The sequence below is a fragment of the Halichoerus grypus genome, chromosome 11, assembly GCF_964656455.1.
Source record: "Halichoerus grypus chromosome 11, mHalGry1.hap1.1, whole genome shotgun sequence".
Lineage (NCBI taxonomy): Eukaryota > Metazoa > Chordata > Mammalia > Carnivora > Phocidae > Halichoerus > Halichoerus grypus.
The window spans coordinates 4505203-4528065 of record NC_135722.1 but is presented as its reverse complement, the minus strand read 5'-3'; the positions used below and the strand labels follow the sequence as shown (position 1 = coordinate 4528065).

General features: G+C 50.3%; 2 protein-coding genes across 4 annotated transcripts in view; both read right to left on the bottom strand.

Annotated features, from left to right (window-relative positions):
* The window catches only part of TESMIN (testis expressed metallothionein like protein), a 38339-nt gene extending 25391 nt beyond the window's left edge, over window positions 1–12948 (bottom strand). Inside the window, exons 1-5 of the mRNA XM_036073426.2 lie at window positions 12402–12948; window positions 9570–9728; window positions 7114–7234; window positions 4973–5049; window positions 1081–1172 (exon numbers count right to left, since the gene is read on the bottom strand). Coding sequence (XP_035929319.1) covers window positions 1081–1172; window positions 4973–5049; window positions 7114–7234; window positions 9570–9728; window positions 12402–12878 — 926 coding nt within the window. The 5' untranslated portion in view covers window positions 12879–12948. The remainder of the gene's footprint in view (window positions 1–1080; window positions 1173–4972; window positions 5050–7113; window positions 7235–9569; window positions 9729–12401) is intronic.
* Window positions 12949–15065: 2117 nt separating this feature from the next.
* CPT1A (carnitine palmitoyltransferase 1A) overlaps window positions 15066–22863 on the bottom strand; it is a 50585-nt gene continuing 42787 nt past the window's right edge. For all 3 annotated transcript variants that reach the window (XM_078057686.1, XM_078057689.1, XM_078057687.1), the window contains 5 exons: window positions 20067–20201; window positions 19409–19561; window positions 18654–18767; window positions 18308–18400; window positions 15066–17354 (listed from right to left, as the gene is read on the bottom strand). In XM_078057686.1, the coding sequence (XP_077913812.1) occupies window positions 17268–17354; window positions 18308–18400; window positions 18654–18767; window positions 19409–19561; window positions 20067–20201 (582 nt within the window). In that variant the 3' untranslated portion in view covers window positions 15066–17267. The remainder of the gene's footprint in view (window positions 17355–18307; window positions 18401–18653; window positions 18768–19408; window positions 19562–20066; window positions 20202–22863) is intronic.

The following is a 22863-nucleotide window of genomic DNA, read 5'->3' as shown; positions in this document are numbered from 1 at the left end:
CTTCTGTTTTGTCCAGAAGTGGCAAGAGCCATGATGATAGGACTGAGTACACACCCTCCCTGATCCATCCCCAAGAGAGTGAAGCAAGGAGGATGGCTTCACACAACCCGATCCCATTAAATGAACTGAAAGTCATCGCCTGCTGAGGCACCGGGTGACAACCGCCGACAGACAAGTCACAGCAGCAGAGAACCACGCGAGCCACCAACACGCTCCGATGGCAGCGCCGAGGGGGAGGCTTCGATCTCTGCCAAGGGGTTCGCTTGGCCTTTCGTGCGGCCCCCAGACAGCCCTCCTCCCGCTCCCTAACACCACAGCCAGCACTGCAGGGCCTGGAGAGCACCAGAGCCCACAGCGGACAGTTCACAAACGGCCGGACCCGATGGGCATGTCTGACCACATTGGGCTGTGGCCCCAAACCCACGGAGGCAGAAAGGGACTGATCTCCGTAACCAGCTCAAGGGCTCCACGAGCGGAAAGGGCTGCCCCGTCCACTGTTAGCACATGAATGTTAACTCAACGAGGAGTTCCAACCAGCTTGGTTAGTTTAATTAGTTACAATTATAGACGTGACTGTCAAATGGCAAGACAAGGGCCCCGCTAAGTGCAGCCCACGTGCACGTGGGGACCGTGAGCCTCGGCACCTGCCTCCGACCACGGGCTGACCCAGCAGGGGTGCTGAGGCAGGCAGAGGCGGCCCACAAAGGCACACTAAGACCGTCGTCAATGTTGAGTGCCCGCCACACTGTTATTTATGTTGATGACCGCGAGAAAGAGATAGAGCATCTCAGTTTATCTCAGTTTAAACTGATGTGAGACCAAGACAGAGCTCTGGGTGGCAGTGGGCCCCTGAAACACCGACACGGGACAGCAGACGAGGAAGCCTTTCCAGCAACAAACCAGACACGCACAGTGACACGGTAGCTGCCACTGCTTAATGTAAAATACAGCTTTTAGAGGTCACGAAGGTCTACAGGTAAAGCTGATTTTATAACTTAGCATAAAACCACCAAAGTACCCCCAAAGCCTCTTAAACGCTTCTATTAAAGTAAGTGACAACTGATTGCTTCCAATCCTTACCCAGCCAAAGTTATTTTTGGTGGTCCTGGAAGAGCGGATCCCGAAGGGAAAGTAGACCCGTTGACTAGGGATGGGAAGGCTCCACTTTCAAGCTGTAGAAAGTCAAAGACAAGCATACTTTGAATTAGAACATGTTTCAAAAGTTCCGTCCAGTCAACCCCTAGGTCCAGACAAAAATGACTGGTTTTCTTCTGGAGGTTTAGGTCACAATGGCTTTACGTCAGGCCCCACCACCATGATGGTTCTCCTCACCCTGGAGTGGGCTCTGGCCCAGGCTTCTCCGCAGCAGTGTGGGGGGGCCCAGCCCATTGTGTCCCAGACCCTCACGGCCACGTGTGCCCGGGGGGAGAAAGCCCTGCCTGTGTGGACTGGGGGCAGGAGGGTAAGGACGCAGGGCCCAGCCAGCCACGTAGCTGTTGGGTGCTGGTCACAGACCCTGGAACTGACAGCCTTTTCATTTTTATTACTATAAATTGTGAGTTAAATTCAGTCACAAACTTCTGTACTCTGAAACTGTTCTTTAATTATGATGACATTCTTGGTATAAGAGCCCTGGACATCTGAAGTCTCGTCAACCATTAGTGTCTCATCTCGTCAAAAAAAATCTGTAGTCAGTTTCAACAAATCCAAAAACCATGTCACAACCTCTGCCCCCTCCGTGTCCTTTGCTTTCCTGGCTCTTATTTATCTTTCTTTCTATTACTCAGTACCATGGTTCACAGACGATATTCCCAGGAAAAGGAAAGGGTAGCAAAGTCAGCAATGACCTTATTCTCTCCTTATGGGAAACTTGAAGAAATATAAAGTATTGCATAAATTTAGGTTTCGAGATGATTTGTATATATCACGCTTCAATACCCTATCCGTGTCCCTTCCTCCCCTGAACACTTGAAATTTAAAAGTAAGCTTTATATAGAAAGTACAGTCTTGGGGGACGCCTGGCCTGCTCAGCCGGAAGAGCATGTGACTCTTAATCTCAGGGTTGTGAGTTTGAGCCCCACGTTGGGTGTAGAGATTTCTTAAATAAGTAAAACTTTTTTTTAAAAAAAGTACAGTCTTGGAAAAAGAAACATTTTATTCATTCTATTCATTTTCTCTCTTCTGCCTCTTCTTGTGTGTCATCACTCCCTGTGGGGCTTGAAGATCCTAAGAAGCCACCCTGGGTCCACGCCCTTGAGCACAAAGCCCCGTCCCTCCAGGGAGCCTCACCCCAGGAGCCCCTCTCTTCCATCTGGGGCTCTGCCCTCCTCACTCAATTTACAGGAGGGAAGTGTTCACAAGTTACTGAAACCGTCTCTTTCCTGTCACCCAGACACCTGTCAGGCCCATGTCCCCATTGGTGGTCCAAAGTTTGGCATTCTTTTGGAGAAAGGATTTCATAGTTCTCAGGATTGAGGCAATCCTTCGCATAAACCGGGGTACAATTTCTCCTTTCCCCCTTGCTTATTTAGCCCCAAAGTAAAGCAGAAAAAAAAGAGATGGCTTCAGTACAGCATAGGTAGTTAATCTAGAACCACTTTATGCTGGAACCCATGACCTTCTTCAGCAAAGGCTGACCACATAGGAGCAAAGACGTAAACTCTCAGACAGTCTTCTCAGTCACATCATCTGGGATCTTGCTAAAATGCAGACTCTGGATCAGTGAGTCTGGGGCAGGGCCTGAGGTCCTGCATTTCTATCAAGTTCCCAGATGATGCCCAGGCTCCTAGTCCATGCACCACACTGTGAGTAGTAAAGTGCTTAAAAAATATACAGAATTTGGGGGCGCCTGGCTGGCTCAGCCAGTGGAGCACACGACTCTTGATCTCATGGTTGTGAGTTCAAGTCCACGTTGGGTGTAGAGATTACTTAAAATCTCCCCTTTAAAAATACTTATACAGAATTGGGAGTTTGGCAAGGAAGCAACGAATGCATGGCTGAAGGGATTGCCTCAAGGTCCACACTGGATAAGAAGTCAGGGGCAGCCAACTTGGGGATAAGAATAACACAGCCAAGAAAAGATGGGGAGGAGGCGGAGAGAAAGGAGGTTGTGGTCCAAAGGGGCACTTCTAGTGCACAACCTTAGCGGCGGGAGAGCAAGTCCAAAGTGTGCCTTCCCGGTTGGGGCTTACCCAGTGGGGAAAGGCTGGCCGGAGCAGTGGAGGGCAGCCAGGAGGCCGGAGGAGTGGAGGCAGCCAGGAGGCCGGAGGCTTGTGTGCAGGATCCACGAGACTCGGCCTCAAGTGCTCCTGGGACCACAGCTCAGGATCTCCTGCACGATCAATACTCTCTCCCCCTCCTGGCTAACAGATCATTTGAGAAATACTTATTCACTCACTCGACCAAACGTCTGTTTATACCCGCTGCCTCACCCATCTCCTCTGGTCTCAAGGCCTTAAATGCCATCTACACCCTGGTGACTTCGTCCCTCCAGCCCAGACCTTCCTCACACCGACCTCTAGGTCTGCATGTCCCACTCCCGCATACCCTCGTCATTCGGCTGTCTCAGACGACTAGGGAACTAACTCCTAGTCTCCCTCACAAACTGTGCACCACCCTAGCTCTCTTGATGGAAACACCATCTTTCCATCTGTTCCGGCCAAAAACCTTGGGGCATCCCACATCCAGCCCGTCATAAGCCACGTTGTCAGCCTGCAGGGGATCCGGACAAGCCGTTTCTGCCCCCCCGACCCCCGACCCCCGCCTGGTCTGAGCCGCCATCTCTCCCCTGGCACTATGGGTAGGTTCCCCTGTGCCCACCTGGCCCCCTCCTTCCCCAGCCCTGTGCTTCCTCGTCTTCCATTGCCTTCTGCTACCTTCCTCTTGCTCACTCCGTCCCCTCCCCTCTGGCCTCCTCCTTGCTGTCCAACAGCAGGCTGACCCTGTGTTCTGCTGTTCTGCTTGCCTGGAATGTTCTTCCATGTGATAGTCACACAGCTCACCATCTCCTCTCAAGATTTGCCTCAACTGTCACCTTCTCAATGGAGCCAACTGTGACTGGCATCCTGCCTTCCTCCCCACAGAACCTCTGTACCCTATGCCCATCCTCTGCTCTCCTAGCATACAGTATAGTTTATTTACTAGATTTGCCTGTATTGTCTGTCTCCCACACTAAAATGTAAGCTGCAGGGGGCAGAGTCACATGTTTCCTTTTGCTTTTGTTTGGGGGGATCACTGATGTGGTCCAAGTGCTCAGACTAGCGCCGGCCCTACTGAATGAAAGTCACTCTGTGTGACTGTCCTATACGTGCCAGGCTCCATTCCAGGTCTCAGTTCACAGAGACAAACTAGACTCACAAGATCTCTACTCCTGTGAACCTGGCGTACCTGTGGGTAGACACAGACAAATGAACAAACCAAAAGACGCAAGACCAGGACAGTGCCGGGCAGAGAATCAGGTGCTGTGACAGTGACCGTCAACCCCAGGGAGTCTTGAAAGGCTCTTCTGGGGCGGTGACATTTTATATCAAGACTCAGAGAAAAGAACACATGTGTCTTATATTTAGTATACGCATATTATGTTGCAATCATAACAGCATTTTAAACTCTAAAAAAGCATTTCCATTCCACCAAGGAAGGTGAGGAATGTTCCACACCAAATGGGTGGTGTGTCCTGGTGGATGGACAGCAGGGCCACAAAGGACAAGTTCAGCAAATGGGGCAGAAGGATGGTCTGGAGGCTGTAGGAGAGGGCACGCAAGACAGCCCCACAGGGCTGGCCCAGAACGTGTCTTGAACCCATGCCATTCCCTCCCGACCCCCAGTGTGAATACTTATAAAGCTTTCACTGTTGATTTGAAAAAAAAAAGAGGATAAATTTTGTTTCCTGAGTAATTCCAACTTCAACAATTGAAATTTTAAGAGAAAATAGTGCCCAATTGTATTTTTTTTTTTTATTAAAACAATGACTCACTTGTTGTGTAATGAGATTTAATTTTGCTGGTACTGGCAAAAATCTTCCTACTAAAGTAGTCATTGGCTTAGGGACATCTGTAAGGAAGACAATTAAAATTAATTGATAACATATATTGTTCCTTTTCTACTTGCACATGGACAAAGTACAAAAATGATCATGGATTTATCATGTGCAAAATCACTTAAACTTATCTTGATCCTATTTGTTTTTTTATTCTGTAAAACCTTTTGAGTCAATGTATTATTATTTTTTTTAATTATTATACCCTTTTTCTTGGTCCTAAAGCTGCTTAACTTAAGCTTCCAGGGATAGTCTACTATACTGTAAACAAAACAAAATGAAACAAAACAAAACTGTTGCCAGTGCCCAGGCTCCCGAGCTGTGGCTAATGTGCCAAGGTGCCTTCAGGTGCCACGGCAAACCCACCAGGCAGTCCCTGGATATGGCACACTTTCAAGGAAAGCACAGCGACATCTGTTGGACACCACATGAACTACTTTCAATTTATGTGTATTCTTTTTTTCCAAATGGTTACTAACTTGCTAGGATATAAATACTTATTAGGCTGTTTGGACCAAACTATTTAACTACTGGAACTGATCAGTATTTCTTTGGTCTAAAGGTGCTGTGAAAAACATTCCCGAGACACCACAGGCCCTGCAAACCTCAGTGCTCGTAAGTAAAGGCAGAGGGAGAAATGTGTCTTAGTGTCTTGAATCACCTACCAGCTAAACACATTTCCTGCTCCGGGTTTATGCATCCTTTGAGTGATGTTACCTTGAGTCTTTGGTAACAGGATGCATTTCTCTTATGCTGGTATTTCACAGGTACATGGTGAGGGGGTTATGAATATATGACAAGGAAGTAGATTTGGAGAACATTATATAAACCCTTTCCTTTCGTGGACCTAAAGGCATTAGGATTTTGTCATGTTCCAGAAGGAAGGGAATTAGGAAAGAAGCTCTCCCTGCTTGTGCAGAGGATCAGATACCGCTCTGACTTACAGGAAATGGAGCCAGATGATCCGTGGTGGGTATGGACAAAGGGCTTCTGGAAGACAAAACTCCAGCCCCGATTCCATATCACAGAAAAGCAAATGTCTTAAAGGCATTTTATCTGTCCCTAAATAAAGAGACTATCAGGATGGAATAGGAGTTACAATATTTCTTTTAGCCCTGAACTCTGAAGTACCACTGAAATGACATCTGTATTTAATACTGATTTAAATTATTGGCAAGTACAGCATGGGGAACATAAGTCAATAATATTGTATCAACTTTGTGTAGCAACAGATGGTAACTAGACTTACTATGTTGATCAGTTCCCAACGTATACAAACCTCAAATCACCGTTGTACAAATGAAACTAATATAATGTGGTAGATTAATTATACTTCAACAAAAAAATAAAACAAAAATAAATAAATCATTGGCAAGTTCAGCAAAACATCTGATAATTAAAATATTCTGATTAACTCAAGATTTAGAATAACATGATTATGTATATAATCCACATAGAGATGCCTAGTTTTCAAGAATTAGGGTCTAACTTTTGTAAACACAATCCTAAAACTATGTCATTATTCTATCTTTAGTCATTCATAAGTAATTTGAGGATAATTAAGTACTTATAGGTCATTTATTATTATTATGCCAGTTTAAAGATGTTTCTGAGAGAATGGCAGAGAAAAATCAGCATTTAATATATTTCAAAACTCATGTTGATTCAAGCGTAGTCATAGTTCTCACTGATTACATGAAAATGCTTCCATTAAAATGTATACAGTCTAAACCACACCTGAACCGTCAACCCCCCACCCAATCTGGGAAAGGCTGATGTTTCGACCAGCCCCCTCTCGGCACACCCACTTGCTGGTAGCAGCAATGGCCTGTTAGGATCACAAGCTCTCTGCAGCTAGCCGAAGTGGAGGATAACCATCCAAAAACACAATGTATGTAAGTTAGTCTATAAAGAGTTTTGTTTCTATTCTTAGTTCACTCATAAGGGCTAATAGGTTTGCCAAATTGCCTATTTAATAACCTAACTGCCTATTTTACTTTTACTCTACATACAAAGCCAAACATATTCACTTACCAACTTACATATATGACATAATTTTTTATTATTGTGCTCTGTACCTGACGGTAGATAATTATTTTGGTCTTGGTACTGAGGAGCCAAATGAAGTGCTTTTAGTTCTCTTGTGCCAGAACTGTCTATACACAGCATTTGTGTACCCCCTTTCAACTGACATATCACCTAAAATGAAAAATAATGATCAGGTTTCATTTTTAAAAGATATCCAGTAATACGAACCTAAATCAACTTAAATCTGAGAAAGTAACTTTAATCCAGAATTTCAGTTTTAATGGAAAATGGCAAGCTAAAGATCTGTTCTTGATTTCTTACGCTACAATAACATGCTCTCTGGAGGTACCACAGGGCAAAAATCCCTCAGTGTTTTGTGAGATGTGCTCCGCGTGTGAGTACAAGTTCCTGCTCACGCCTTCCTCCACAGGTGTCTGCCCATGGAGGTTTAGGGTAAGGATCAGGTGACTATGCACCGAGCTTCCTTCCCCATCCTTACACTCCACTGTCTGCATGAATGAAGAGTGTGGTGATCTGCCCAACCCCAGCCCCATTAGATCCAGTTAACTGTAAGAAAGACTTCATCCCCGACTTCATCTCTGGAGCTGATCACATACTTAGAATAATCTTATATTTTATGAGTTATTCTATCCCGCTACACACACATACTATTATTTTACATGTGGGTTTTTTTTTTTTTAATGTCCATTTATTTTATTTCCTACAAGTACAGTTCAGAAAGGTTAATCCAAGAACTAGAAGATTCTAAGAAGCCATGTCAGTCTTCTTGGGCCTGACTGGCAATCTCAGATCACCTCGTTGGATTCTGACCATAAATGATTCCTCAGTGAGCCAGGTGAGTCCGTCAGTCAAAGACACAAGTCGAGCGAAGCACAGATGGATGGAGCCCCTCACTGGCTGCAGTCCCGTCCAGGGCAATGCAGCGTGAATGTGAAGGCAAGAAAAATCACGGTTTCTGCCCACACACAGCTTTTAATTCTGATGGTAAAACCACAGATACCCAGAGAAGCTGTGGTTTCTGACTTTAGGTTGCCTTTGGGTTTTGCAGACAGGAAACCCCAAATAAGCACAAAGGATCGATGTTAGCAGAATAACACCCACAGAGCCTACGTTAACAAAGTGCTGATCACTGGGTCAAACCTTTACATCACCCTGACATTGGATAAGAGGCCAGTATTCATGTTTGGTTGGAATTTTATTTGTATTCAGAGGACAAAGTTATAGCCCCCCCCCCACACACACACACAGAGGTGCACAAAACGGATAAAGAGTGGGTTCTCCTGGGCTCTGCCGTGCCCCGCCCCCCAGGACCTCGTGCATGCTACTCAGGAGTCTGGTGTAACTAGAAGAGTTCCTACCCTGCTCACCTGGTCCAGGCATCCTGCACAAGCTCAGCTCTCAGAACCCACGTGCCTGGGCAGGACCACAGACAGACAGGCAGATACTGGTATATGCCATAGGTAAGCCAAAGTTCATGATGAGCTCATTTTCCAGTTATTTCCTAGTTAAAGTATGTGCCTTAGAGCTTAGGCCACCTTTCTTGGAATAAAGAGCTGCCAGGGAAAAGGCAGTCTCTGGTTCTTTGGACTATTTGCTAGAACAGTTGGGGCCCGATTCTCTGGCTCTCCTCCTTCCCTGTCCTCACCACACTCAGACCTGGAGTCCCAGATGCACCACTTACAAGCAGACCATGTAACATCTCTCTTTTCTCATGCATGAAATGTAGATAAAAATATGCCTAGCCTACAGCATTCACAGGAGGATTAAATGAAAGTACGAACATGTCAAACTATCACATGAACCACACATGTTATGAACTATGTCATGCGAGTGTCACTTGGTATTATTAGGAATTGGGAAGTATTAGGTATTTGAATTTGGTATTATTAGGAAGAGAAAGAGCCACAGAAGCAGAGCTCCCTCTACCCGCCCCACCTGCCAAACCACACAGCTCTGCAGGCTGCCCCAGCCCTGGGCCCACCCCAGGTCTGCACTGCCCAAGGGGACTTGCGCTTACCCTCCTTAGCAAGGACAGCAATGTCCTCATCTTTGGTTTGCTAAGACCCAGGAAATGGTAATCTCAGACGTGAACAGAGAGTTAGAGAGGTTCTCACTACGTCCCTCTTTTGATAGATGAGGCAACCAAAAATGTGGCTTCAACAAGTAAGAAGAGTGGGGCGCCTGGGTGGCTCAGTCGTTAAGCGTCTGCCTTCGGCTCAGGTCTTGATCCCAGGGTCCTGGGATCGAGTCCCGCATTGGGCTCCCTGCTCCACGGGAAGCCTGCTTCTCCCTCTCCCACTCCCCCTGCTTGTGTTCCCTCTCTCACTGTCTCTCTCTCTGTCAAATAAATAAAATCTTAAAAAAAAAACAAAAAAACAAGAAGAATGAAAAACAGTGACTGAAATCAACAATTCCTATTGAATTAGCAATGATCAGAATCAAACATTTAAGATAACGTCAGACACATTTCCTTTGGCATCATTACCATTGGGTTAGAGTCTTTTTTGTGAGAGTGGTCAGAGGCGTCCTCTGCTTCTTGTGATGAGGGGAACTTGCAACAGGATTCTGGACCAAGAGGGTTCTGAAAAGTTGCTTCCTCGGGATTGTTACTTATAATTGTACCACCTGTCTCCTTTATTTCCACCTAAAAAAAGCAATTGTTATTTTAGAAACCACACTGTGGACACTGGGTTTCACAGTTGCATTCTATAGAAAATTCTCTGTAGAAGTTACGTTTTAAGTAAAGAGCACCCTTACCTTTACTTCTCTCCCTCACTATCATTTTCCCTATCGGGGGCAACAAGGAGGGGTGATAAGTCATCTGATCAGCCTCGCTGGGGAGGAAGGGCCCTGAGGACCAAAACCATCTGCCCACAAAGTATGGAGGTGTGATTTCAATGTGGTGCTCATTGCTGTTTCAAACACACGGCATAAGGAACTGAGGAGATGCCCCCACTGGCCCGGTGCCCCTCGAGGGGCTCAACAGCACCCCCCCACTCTACAGGGGCTGGCAGCCTTGGGGATGCCTTCCTTAAAATGGCCTCAGATACTGACCCTTTCTCACCGTTCTTAGAGCATGCTCATTAAGTTGTATGAAATATTCCAGCTGATTTGGTTTTTTCTCAAGAAGCCTCCAATCCTTGCTGACGTATCAGATGTAATATTGACCATGTATTTACGGCAAAACTCATAATTACATAATAGCACTCTCCTGACTGCGCGGCAGGACGGTAAGTGAGGGCACAGGGAGTGGCCAGCGTCGTCTCTAAGCCATCTTCTGCAACATCTGCCATCTCAGGGACACACAGCAAGATCACCAGAGAGAGGGCGAAATGCCAACGGTACTACTGAAAACCAACGGAATTTAAAAACTAAAAAGACTCAATGGTTAAAATTAAGATTCAAGTGTTCCCAAATCGTGAGGATCCTTTCTAAAATTTGCTAATGTGAGGAGGATTGGGATGGCATCGGCCGCGCCCTCCTGAACATTCACCTGTCCAGAGTACCCATTGCAGAATACAGGGGAGCCTCCCCAAAGGCCAGGAGGCAGGTCCTAGAGTCTTTCCAAGAAGACGGTGATTCTAGGGCAACATTCTGAAGACCTCATATAAAATCACAGCACAGATAACGATCTTTCTAGGTGTGGCTGTGGATGCAAACTTGGAGATGTCGAACGGTGAAATCAGTGACCCACACGCATAAAAATTCCTGGCAGGTTCCTTAGCACAGCAGACTGGCATGAAGGTATAAATCTTTAAAAAGAGGAAGGTTTAGCTGTATTTCAAGTTATGGCTTTAGTTTGATAATTCACATTTTATAGAAAGAAAAATTTTAAATTTTCTTCTGCTTTCTGCTTTGAGGAACTTGCCAGGCAGGTAGGTGCCATCAGAGTTTAGATTTAATTTACCACCTTGTAATTAACAAGTACTTATACAGTAAATGTATCAACTCCTCAGCCGCATGCAACTATGATCTGAACTACTTATACTCAGTAAAGTCCCATTTTTACTGAAGAGATATAAAGAAAGGTCAATGTGGGAATGAATTTCTAGAAAAAGGAAATTAGCAATTCATCCTCAGTATTTGCTAAAAAAAATAATCCCATTCTGTTTAAATGATAAACATGTTCATGCTGTATCTTTTTCATTTTACTAGTTAACTAGGAAACAGGAAATAATTTTTTTTAAAAAAGCAAAGAAATATCATCCAAATAGCCTCTCCTTTATTTTGTCAAACCTACATTTTGTTAAAATCGGATTACATTAAAAGGGAATTTATGATTTTGACAGGAGCTAGTTGCATTCCTGTTCTGGTGAACTCTCAGAGTCCACTTTGTACAGGAAGGTAGCCGGACTAGAGGCCCAACAGGCAGAAGGTGCCAGGAACCCAACTTTGGTCTGGAAGCAAAATGGAGTGGCTGACATTTCAAGCCAACCGAACAAGATTCAAGGAAGACCTCTACCGTAGGTGAAGGCTGTTAGGACTTGGGTGAGCTCTAGGGTTCCTCTGTGTAAGCTGAGAGGGTGGTGGAGGCCCAGCCTCTGCTCCCCATCTTTCCTTACCACTAAGGAGCAGTGACTGCACGGAGGGAAAACCAGGAAGGCAGACATGCAAGCCCCTGCCGCTCCGGCTCATGATACAGGCAGTCAGGCTACGGCCGGCCCAACACCAACGCCGGAGAGCTCCCAGAGGCTTCACTTGTGACTTACTACGGTGATTTAATGGCTGAGTGATCGAGTTTTTCAAACTAGATCCTCTTAGGGGGCCAGTACCCATTTCTTTGGGACCCTTTGTTTCCTTTAAAAATTGATTGGTTTCGTTTTGGCAAGAACAAAGCAGAAAATCACCAGTGGTGACAGCAAAAGAGGGTAGTTAGCAGAGAATTAGCAGGAATTAGTGTAGACTGATTTGTATCACATATGCTTGAGGAACAATGCTGTACTAGCAGAGAGAAGCTCTCCCATCTTGATTTCACGATTACACGAAAACCATCACGCTGCACTTTCTCCCCCGACCTAGTGCCTCTGACATAAACAGGCTTCTCTCCTAAAGCCAGTGAGCGACAGCAAGAGGGGCCGCACACTCCCCGCTCTTGCCCTCTTCTGCTGTCGCTCTCTGCAGCCTTAGGCCGCCATGAACCAGCGCCCAGGGGCTTACAGAGGGAGACGCTCAGTTGGAACCAGTGGATCCAACCGGGGACGCTACTGACCCCGGGAAAATGCTTGTGAGGGAAAGCTTGGCCCGGGCCAGTGGTCTCACTTCTCTATTTCCGAGGGGGTGGCGGAGGTCCCGCGCCCGCTCCCCACATGGATCTTACTGGAATCACCCGGACACCGGGGTGGGCGGCTCCTTCCCTGGCCCAGGCGCCCAGGGGCACGACAGCGGGACTCCGGTGCGGGGCCAGCAGGGAGGACAGGAAGTGCACGTTGTAGGCCTGCGGCTGCGGGGCCCCAGGCAGCGCGGCGCCCTCCAGGGGGCTGAGCTCGGGGAGCCTCGGGTACTCCGGGAGCATCTCCTCATCGTCGGGGTCGTCCACCACGAGCTCCACTTTGACTTGACTCTCACGGTCCGCGTGAAGCGGGGGGTTGAACGCGTGCAGGAGGGGCTCCTTGGGGTCCGCGGGGCTCAGATACGCGTCTTTAAACACGTGGAACTCGTCCTCCTCGTGCTTCACCACCACGGGGGCTTTCAGGGTAAGGTTTTCAGGAAAAAACGGACTCGCTGCACTGAAAAGGTCTGTCACGATCTCCTCCTCGGGACTGGACATCCCGCCAAGCAGGGGGGCCTCTTCCATGTCCACTGAGGGGACCTCGGCCGGGCATCGCCACGCACCCCTCGCTACGCGGATTCCGGCCGGGAGCCGAGCACCTGCAACGACGCGGCCAGGTGAGGCGGGCACGGCTCCGCCCCGCCCGGGCTCCCCAGCGGGGCCTCCGGCCCAGAGGGGCCGACCGGGGCGGGGGTCCTCCGTTCCCGAGGGGCCGACCGGGGAGGGGGTCCTCCGGTCCCGAGGGGCCGACCGGGGAGGGGGTCCTCCGGCCCAGAGGGGCCGACCGGGGCGGGGGTCCTCCGTTCCCGAGGGGCCGACGGGGAAGGGGTCCCTCCGCCCCAGAGGGGCCGACCGGGGCGGGGGTCCTCCGGTCCCGAGGGGCCGACCGGGGAGGGGGTCCTCCGGTCCCGAGGGGCCGACCGGGGCGGGGGTCCTCCGTTCCCGAGGGGCCGACGGGGAAGGGGTCCCTCCGCCCCAGAGGGGCCGACCGGGGCGGGGGTCCTCCGTTCCCGAGGGGCCGACCGGGGAGGGGGTCCCTCCGCTCCCGAGGGTCCGACCGGGGCGGGGGTCCTCCGTTCCCGAGGGGCCGACCGGGGCGGGGGTCCTCCGTTCCCGAGGGGCCGACCCGGGCGGGGGTCCCTCCGCTCCCGAGGGGCCGACCGGGGCGGGGGTCCCTCCGCTCCCGAGGGGCCGACCGGGGCGGGGGTCCTTCCGTTCCCGAGGGGATGACCCGGTCTGGGGTCCCGCCGCCCCCGAGGGGCCGACCGGGGGACCCACTGTCCCCCTCCCCGCCTGCAGACCCCTAGGCCCGACCGAGGGACAGCGGGCAGACCCGACGGCGGCCGGAGGGGCGCGGGGTCAGGCCTCCTCCGGGGGACACACCTGGGGCCGCCGCGGCTGCCGCTGCCGGAGCGCCGAGCGAGGATGCCGGGCTGGGCGAGCCGGCCCCTCACGTGCCGGCGGCCGTTGGCGGTTAGGGGCGGAGCTCACGCGGGCGGGGCACCGATGGGCGGGGCCGAACCGGGGGCGGGGCGTGGGCGGGGCTCGCGGAGAGCAAGGCGGCCCGGGCGGGGGCGGGCGGTTGCGGGAAGGAGGGCCAGAAAGGGCGCTCTCAGGGTCCTCAGCTCCAGGCTCACATGGGGAAACTGAGGCCCCCAGACCAGTCTGACTTCAGATCAAAATTAGGATAGATTCTTTTCTTTCCCTGGATAATAAACTCTATACTGAAATATTTAAACATTACAGATAGAGCCGAAGTTCCCTTAAGGACCATGCCATCCCCAGTCGTGCTGCCTGCCAAAGGGGACATTTAAGTCAGCTGTGTGTCCTTCCAGCCCTTTCCAGGGCCTCACATACAGATGCGTGCGTAGGTGGCCTGACTCTGGGTTTATGGCTGAAACATAATCACATCACAGTTGAAGTCAGTTGAGTTCAGGGCAGGACTGAGAATGCAGTTGATATAAACCGAAGAGCCCTCATTAAAAAAATAAAATCTGACTAGCTCGAGTAGCCTGAGCAAGCACATCAACCCACAAGACCGCACCATTCACACATTTTTACAGAGCTGCTCCCATGCATCAGATGTGCACAGCCACCTGGGTGACTCACAAACTGGCCAGACTCGAAGGCCCAGGACCTCTGCAACACTCCTAGATGCTCTTCCAGCCCTGCTGGATCAGCCGAAGCCAGCTGCTCGTGACTCAGGCCTCCCCTCCAATCGGCCGCCTTTCTCAGCCAGCGACCTCTGCCCACAACGTGATCCTCTCATCTGCCTTGGACACTGAGGATCCTTCGGATAGTTGTCTGGATTCTGTCCTCCTCCCACTGGATTTGATCTCCACCACCGCCGAAGCCTGATGCTGTCCCCGCTGTACCGAGCTTAGCACACAGTAGGCGCTCAATAAAGACTATTGAGAAAACTGAATTCATGCATTTGCTGAACAGATACTTGATTCGTACCTACTATGTGTCAGACACCATTCCGGGCACGGGAGCAGGGAGAGAATGCATAAACATAGAGTGGAAACCCATAGCCCAACTCAGCAGCTGCCCTTGTCAGCCAGGTCAGTGAATCTTGTCATGTCCACTCTGCCCAGGCCGGGCCATCTGTGCAAGCCTCCTGCGGTCTCTCTCCTTTGTCTCCAGCGCCTGGGCTTCATCCCTGACTTCTCACCTCTTTATTCATATAACAAAAGAGCCAGAAACAAAGGGTGGGATTAATGTTTTATTAATGATAACATTCATACTACAGTTCCCAGATTTACATCCAAAAGAGCATCTTGTATTTACATGCAATGGACAGCCCAAGATAACAAATTCAAACCACAGCTCTTTTAAGACTATGGCTTATTCCAAATTAAATTAAATACATAATACTCTTCCCTCCTCCTTTCAACATGTACAATAAAAACCCACTCTTCCTTCTTTTAGGAAATATAAAATTGCATTGATAACTGCACTGGTTAACAATTAATTACATTTGAAATATTTAAACCTGAGAGACGAGCCCAAACGTGTTTGAGTGCTAACGGCAACATTGGAATTCACATGGGAATGCTACGGTCAGTGGTCGATAGCACAGGGTTGCGGTGGCTCTGATGCCGACTGATGCCTGTTCTGACTGGAAGCCACGCCGGGCCAGGGCAGAGCGGGCCATTTCCCCCCACACCTCCTCCACTGTGAACCATGGATGAATGGGGGGCGGGGGCTGTTACTGTACTTGTTGGTTTTCATTTTAGTTGTTTGTGTGTTTTCATTTCTTCTTGCTTTTAAGAGAAAAAAAAATCTTTGGCCCGTTTAGGTGGGATTTTTACATTATCACATATACATATATAAAATATGCAGGTGCGCTGAGGCAGGCGCCCGTCTCCTCCAACAGCCCCGCCTGGTAATCGCTGGAGTGCACAGCTCTCACAGAGGCAGGCCCCACCAGAACAGAGTGGTCAGAAGAATAGATACACAGTTTTAAAAATGGACAGCTAAGCTGGTCATTATGGCCCGGAGGCAGTGGGTCTTTCTCGTTCTGTGATCCTTTATTTTTACATTAAATACTGAAGACGATTCAGTGTATAATTGCTTTTTGGTCAGTCAGACGCTTTCAGATAAAGGCACACCCATCTGAAGGGCAGGCTGTGTTAAACCTAGCACCTGTCACCTGCGACATTTTCGTCCGTCACCAAGATGACGTGGCCTGCCGTTTCCATCTCCCTCCATCTCCTCTGCAAAGGAGAGTGGTTCTCTCTCGCCAGGTGGGACTCGAAAGCACTCTTGGAGCTGACTGGCGCTGCACTCTCCTGACCATTTTGAGGCTATTCTTCCTGTTTCTCAAGCTTTATTCCTTTGTCAGCGGTAAATGTCATGCCCTCCCTTGCTGTTAGCTTGGGTAAGTGGTGCTCCGGAGCCACGGCTTATACTTTCTTCTTCAGTGACTGCTCCAGACACCTCACACTTGACCATGACATCCCTTGCTCCCCATTTCTCTCTCTCTCTCTCTCTCTCTCTCTCTCTCTCACACACACAGACACACACACACACCCTTTCTTTTGTTGCTTAATGACACAAGGAAAGCGGTCTGATGACGGGGGAATCCAGCCCAGCTGCCCTCAGGAGGGAACTGGCCTTTCTAGGGGCAGGGAAACCATAGGAAACACTTATTTAAGGGTTACCCATTTGGTAAATTGAGAAGGGGAGTAAGACACTCACAAGTCCACCTGAAGACCTGACACAGGAAATCTTTCCCACGGTCTCCCTTTCGCTTAGGGCCTTCTGCTTTTAAGGCACTGGGTTTTGAAGACTTGCACGGTCAGTAAAACTAAAGATGGGGCGGACTACGCGCTTCCAACACAGGGAGGCAAATACAGGCCACCAAACCGGCTGATGACACAGTTACCCACAGTGACAAAAACTGTTTCCAGAAGCACAGTATCCCCGTTAGTGCGTTCCACACGCGTCACTACGAATGGTTAACCCTCCAAAACTCGACCGCTTTCCTCTCTGAACAAAAGCAGCTCTGGTAAAAGGAAATGCCCCTAAGTACCAGGTCTTGGGTCACTCCCCGAGGAAATGTGCCACTTGCATGTCCAATGTGTGAAGTCACAACCCCACTAATCCCTTCAAGAGCTCAACCATATTCTCGTCCCTCAGTCAACACAGGCGGATGCAAAAACTTTTGGGGAGGGGGAGCACTTTATCAAAACATTCCCAAAGTCAGGACCTGCCAGGAAGTAGTTACACTTCACGTGGTGGAGACCTGCTGTTCTATAAAAAGAAAAACACCAAACCCTCAGTGGAAGGAAAACTTCTGAGTTTTGTAGAGCAAATTTGCATCCTGAACTACAATCAGGATCGACAGCTAATTTTCATTTGGTTTTTCATCGGAAGAGCTCATTTTCCTTCGCGACGGCTCTAGTGGAATTACTTTCTGGAGTTCGCGCTGGACCCAAACAAGCTGATGATGTCAGTCATTGCTTGTTTCAGATGCTTCCCAAAGCGATGCGAGTCCTTTCGTGTGAAGACAAAAAACAAAAATGCACGTTACAACACGGAAACCCCCACGCTTCAAGCCTTTACGCTTGGAACCTGACTCAAAGAACAAAAGTTCCTTTTTTGCCGGTTCTCTGGGCTCTGGCTGAATGGCTTAATCACTAAGTTACACGTTCTGGAGAAACGCTGTGGGTTCAAAGAGATAACATTTTCTAAGTTCACGTGGCTGTGGTCTTGATGCAAGGCTTCCCCTAACATCAACGCATCACATAAAGCACAATACATAAGTGAATTCCAATCCTCTCTGCTAACGGTGAACTTGGCCGTGCTTTCAGGGGACACACAACGTGGAAAGGCAAAATAGAAACAAGGATTCAGGGTGCCATGCTAGGAAGGAAGTCACGTTTTCCACTCCCACAGAACATTGCAGGCCCTGCGTCATCTTATATGCGTTCTTCTTAGCATGTGCGCGCTGACCTCCATCCACCCTCCGATATCAGAGTCTGAGAATTATACAAGCACTCCCACGTGAAGATTTAAGACCATCGCTATAGGCAAAGACAAACGTTTACAACCAAATAAGATCATTCCTTTAAAATTAGGTTAAAGAGGGGCGCCTGGGTGGCTCAGTCGGTTAAGCACCTGCCTTCGGCTCAGGTCATGATCTCAGGGTCCTGGGATCGAGTCCCATGTCGTGCTCCCTCCTCAGAGGGGAGTCTGCTTCTCCCTCTCCCTCTGCCCCTCCCTGACCCCCGTTCATGCTCGCTCTCTAATAAAATCTTTAAAAAAAAAAAAAAAAAATTAGGTGAAAGAATTTAAAAACTCATTTATTGAAAATGTCCAAACTGAGTAAAAGCATACAGTCGAACTTCTATTTTCTGTCAAATTAAGGAAAAACATGTCTGTCAAATGAAAAAGGAAACAGTAAAAATACTCCATCTTTAGGAAAGGGGGCTTCATTTTGTACTTACGGTCTCAGGGCTGGAGAACTTGGAAGATATATGGAAACTGATGAGGTTCTCTCCCACGAGGATGTATGACACGCCATAACCATCGTCGGCGACCTACAGAACCAGGTAAGATGAAGTTTAACCTCAGGGGACGAGAGGATGTGGAAAGGGGACTCTCTCACATTTTACAGACAAGACAGCGTAAACACCTGCATTAATCACCTGCAGAATTCCTCGGGGTGGGTGGGGGTTAACCAACAAGGAAACGAGGAGCGCTCAGAGTCCAGGAAGACCCACAGTGGAGGCGGACGGGCACGTCCAGTCCCCAGATACACAGCTCCGTGTGTATCTACACTCAGACACTTACTGGCCCGAAGCCCCCTCCGCTGGACACATATTCCGGATTCTTCTCCAAATCAAATAGCTCCACCTGCTGCTGAGGAGTCTGGCTGGTCGATAATCTCCACGGCTCAGATAAAACCTATTGAGTAGAACAAGGAGATTCTCTAATGACACTTGTCCCACTGCTGTCCTCTTCTGTCCCTGCTCAGCCCCGGTGGGAGACAGGGAGAGGCTCGCTGGGTGTCCGGGCTGTCTCAGACGCCGGAGGTCTGCGTCCCCGATGGCCTCGCTGGCTCGGGCCAGTACGTGCGCAGAGAGGGCATCTGGACTGGAGGGGCCAACGCCCTCAGAAAAAAGGGGGCAGATACACGAACTAAGATTCAGAAAGGGGGCCGTGCTCTGCTGGAGCTAATTTTTAGGAAATTTTCAAGCTGCTTGTTCAACACAGCATTATTTAAAGTTAAATTCCATACCTTAAAATTAAACAAACTGTATTAAAAACAAGAGTGATAAACACTCAAGGGCTCATCACCTCCTAATTACTCGAGTACACCCTACAATGACCCAAGCTTGAGGTCATTTGCGTCGAGGAGGTCAGGAGGGTATGTGTGACACACAGCATTCCCGGGGGACTGAAGGGGCACAGCACTGAAAGCACAGCTCAGATTTGATTCCGTGATGACAGCTGAGCCCGAAGACCCACTGGCGAGGCTGCCCTGACTCACTCTCAGCTTAGCCAAGAAACCTGGGCGAGCTGCCGCGACAGCAGCGGGGACTTACCTCCTTCAGGAAAGCGGACTCCACAGCCAGGTATTTGGACACCACGTAAAGACAGAAGAGATGGCGGTCGATCCCAGAGCCCGTCATTGCGAGCCGGTACAGATGCTGGTGCTTCTCGGACGCGATCTGGAACAGCTTGAGCCTCTGCTCAACCTGAGCAGCAAAGGGTGGGAGAGTCACGTCGTGCGGGATGGACCGCATGAGCCTTCTCTGCAGTGGCCTGACGGCACCATTAAAGCAGGCGACCGGGGGGTCTCCAGGAGAGAGCGCCAGAGCGGAAGCCCCACCGAGCAGCTGCCCCCTCCCCAGATCATGCTGCCGACGGGGCAACCCGAGGGAAAACCCGAGCCCCGAGCCTGTGGGGGGAGCTTGGGTGTGGGCAGTGGGCTCCGTTGAGCCCGAGTAGAAGGTTCCATGGCACGGTTCCAGGCTCCTCACCCACACACCAACTCCCATGCCTCCCCATGCCATGTGAGATTCTAGTGCAGACTCCTAGGGAGTCCAAGCTGATTCGCAGACATTACAGAACCGACGCAAGCGTTAACCTCTGTGTTAGGGACCCCGTTTAGCTCCCTTGAAAAGAGACGGGGAGAGAAGCTGAATTCGGCACCCCCGGAGAAGGTGTGCACGGGACCTCCTCAGCCTGGCGCCAGCTTACCGTCTGGGTGGGGTCCACCATGGCGAGCACAAAGTTGCACGACTCAGCGGTACAGGAACGCACGGTCTCCGTCCTCCCCTCTCGGAAGAGCCGGGTCATGGAGGCCTCGTACGTGAGGCAAAATTTGCCCATGTCCTGGGAGAGGAAAAGTATTTTAATACAAGGCAGGGCCCGCTGATGGACTCTAATGCACAAGAAGGGATGGGTTACGGTCAGCTTTAGCTTTTAGTCCTCATCAGTCTTCACACGGGGTTGTGCAAGTGCAACAGGCAGACGGAGACATCATTAGCTTTGGAAAGGCCTGGGGGTGGGTGGGAGGGGGCAGTTTCTGGGTAGCCCAGGTCCTATTTCCAGATGCAACTGATGCCATGGCACAATTTCCTGAGCTTCACACACCTACTCGAGTGCAGACACACTTATGGAAGGGATACGTGACAAGATGGGCATGCAACATTTGGAAATTATTCAAAGACACAAGGTGTTGGCAGGAAATATTCCATCATGTTTGGATGACAATGAGGATGACCCAGGAGAGAAGGGACAGGTGAGGAGCAATGTCCCCCAGCAGGAGGGCAGGTGGCCAGCTGCCCCACCGGACAGGAGCAGAGGGGGGCGGCTGTGGGGAAGGGGGGGGACGGTTAGGAGGTCTCTTTGGAACGCTCTCGTTTTCTCCGTGAACCAAGAAGAAGGCTTGGCCTGCTGAGGCTGGGGAAGCAGGGAGGGGCCGGGAGTCAGAGTGAAGGCGTGGGGAACCGGCACAGAGGGGCATAGAGGGAGCTGCCCGGGGGCCCGCCAGAGTCAGCACTCAGTAATTGGAAGTGGAAGAGGCAGCCCCTTGGGGTTTGTCTCCAGCCACGCTGGCCTCTTGGGTGCGGGGCCAAGGAGCCCATGCCCAGTGTGGGGGAAAGGGGAGGGCAAGATGGGCAGAGGCCCCGTGGGGTCCGGGGACTAGAAGCGGGACAGGATGACAGAAGAGGTAGCGCCTGAGGCTGAGCCCCTATAGGTGACAGGAGGACAGCTCAGCAGGGGCTCCAGGGAGAAGCAGCAGGTGGGGCAGGACAGGGTCCGAGGAGCACACAGCGTCCCACCGCATGCGCTACGGGACGAAATCACCTGCCAACTGACCCCGGCCGCCGGGCCAGCTCCAAGACGCCCAGGTTCCCAGTCTGGATGGGAAAGTGGCCCACAGCAGTTTGTGGACCCCAATTCTTCCTGACCGGACAACGCCTCTCGGCATCTGGGCCCTGCTGACCCCTAGGGCACAGAGGACACCCTGCCACCAGCCGATACGGTGAAGCAAAACCCAGTGCCAGAGTCAAGGCTGAAGTTCCCGGTGAGCGGGCCATGCCTGGGAGTGGCCTTCGGGGCTCTGTCCCTCCCCCAGTCCTGCCTGTGAAGTGACGAGGCGAGCAGGCCACGGGGTGAGGAACACAGGCCCGGAGGTCTGTGACGAGCCGCCGCTGACTGCCATCCATGCGCGGCAGCCCCGACGGAAGCCTTCCACGCTGCCCCCGACGCCCGGCACAAGGAACCACCAACTCACCACACTTCTTCCACACACCAGTCATTACTTTTCCCTTGGGTGGGCTCCAAGAGGGGCTCTAACTCCTCATTCTATTCTATGTAGAGTGAGAATAAGAATAGAACAGGTAAGCAGGGGGGTCCAGGTGATTCGTCAAATATGCCTTTCAGAGAACTTCCTACCAGCTGTCGCCGGCGGGCAGGTTCAAAGGGGCGCATGACAAGGCAGTGGGGAGGGGAGAGCGGGAAGAGAAGGAGCTATAAGAGAAAAGTAGAAATCTGGCATTTTAGGCATTCAATAAACGTTAGCTTGGGATACATAATGCACTGATTTATGCGAGGTCCACTTTCCAACACCAAACTTTAATTGTGTCAGTGGTCAGCACAGGCATGCATTGATACCCATAATTTTGCAAACGATCGTCTAAAAACCTCTCGGCTAATGCACTGCATGTTAGTGTGCTCAGCCCCGCCCCGCCCCCCTGAGAGCCAAGCCGGGTTGCACCTGCAGCCCCACTTCACCTGCCGCAACCAGCCGCCATCGGGAGAACACCTCCAGTTTCTAATGAGCCGGATCAAAAGACATGGTCGGTGGAGATATGGACAGGAAAAGGTGTGAGAATACAAACCAGTCACACCCTGGGATTGTGGCCCCGGGGCTCGGGGCTCAGGGTTCAGGGGGGTGGCATGTGGAATTTTTCACCTCTAGTTTCTAAATGAAAACTAAACATGGCCCCAAAGCAGGAAGCAAATAGCTGTAGACTAAAATTACAACCCCCGCCAAGTGTCTTCATTCAATCAGTCATGACTTATTTACAGATGCCTATTCCTCTGTGGCTAGCACGTTCCTGGCACTGGGGACCGATCACGTCCCTGCCCTCAAGGGGCAAATGTTCTAATGGGAGAAATGGGGTTACAGAATATTACACAGTGACAGGTGCACCGAACAGAAACAAGGCAGGGTGACAGAAGAGCGAGGGGGTGGGAGCAATTTTAAATAGGAGACAGGGGCACTTGAGCAGAGACCTGAGCAACCACACCTCGATCTGGGAAACAGCAACCACCAATGGAGAGCAAGTGCAAAGGCCCTGAGGTAGGAATGAGCCTGACATATTTGAGCACAGCAAAAAGGCCAGTGTGGCAAAAGCTGAGTGAATGAGACCGGATGTGTTATGAGAGAAGGTTGGAAGGGCAGACAGGGATCAGACCAACGGTCACTAACCTTCGTAACATGTTAACTTGGAAGGGAAAAATAGATATATTTTAATGTCTACTA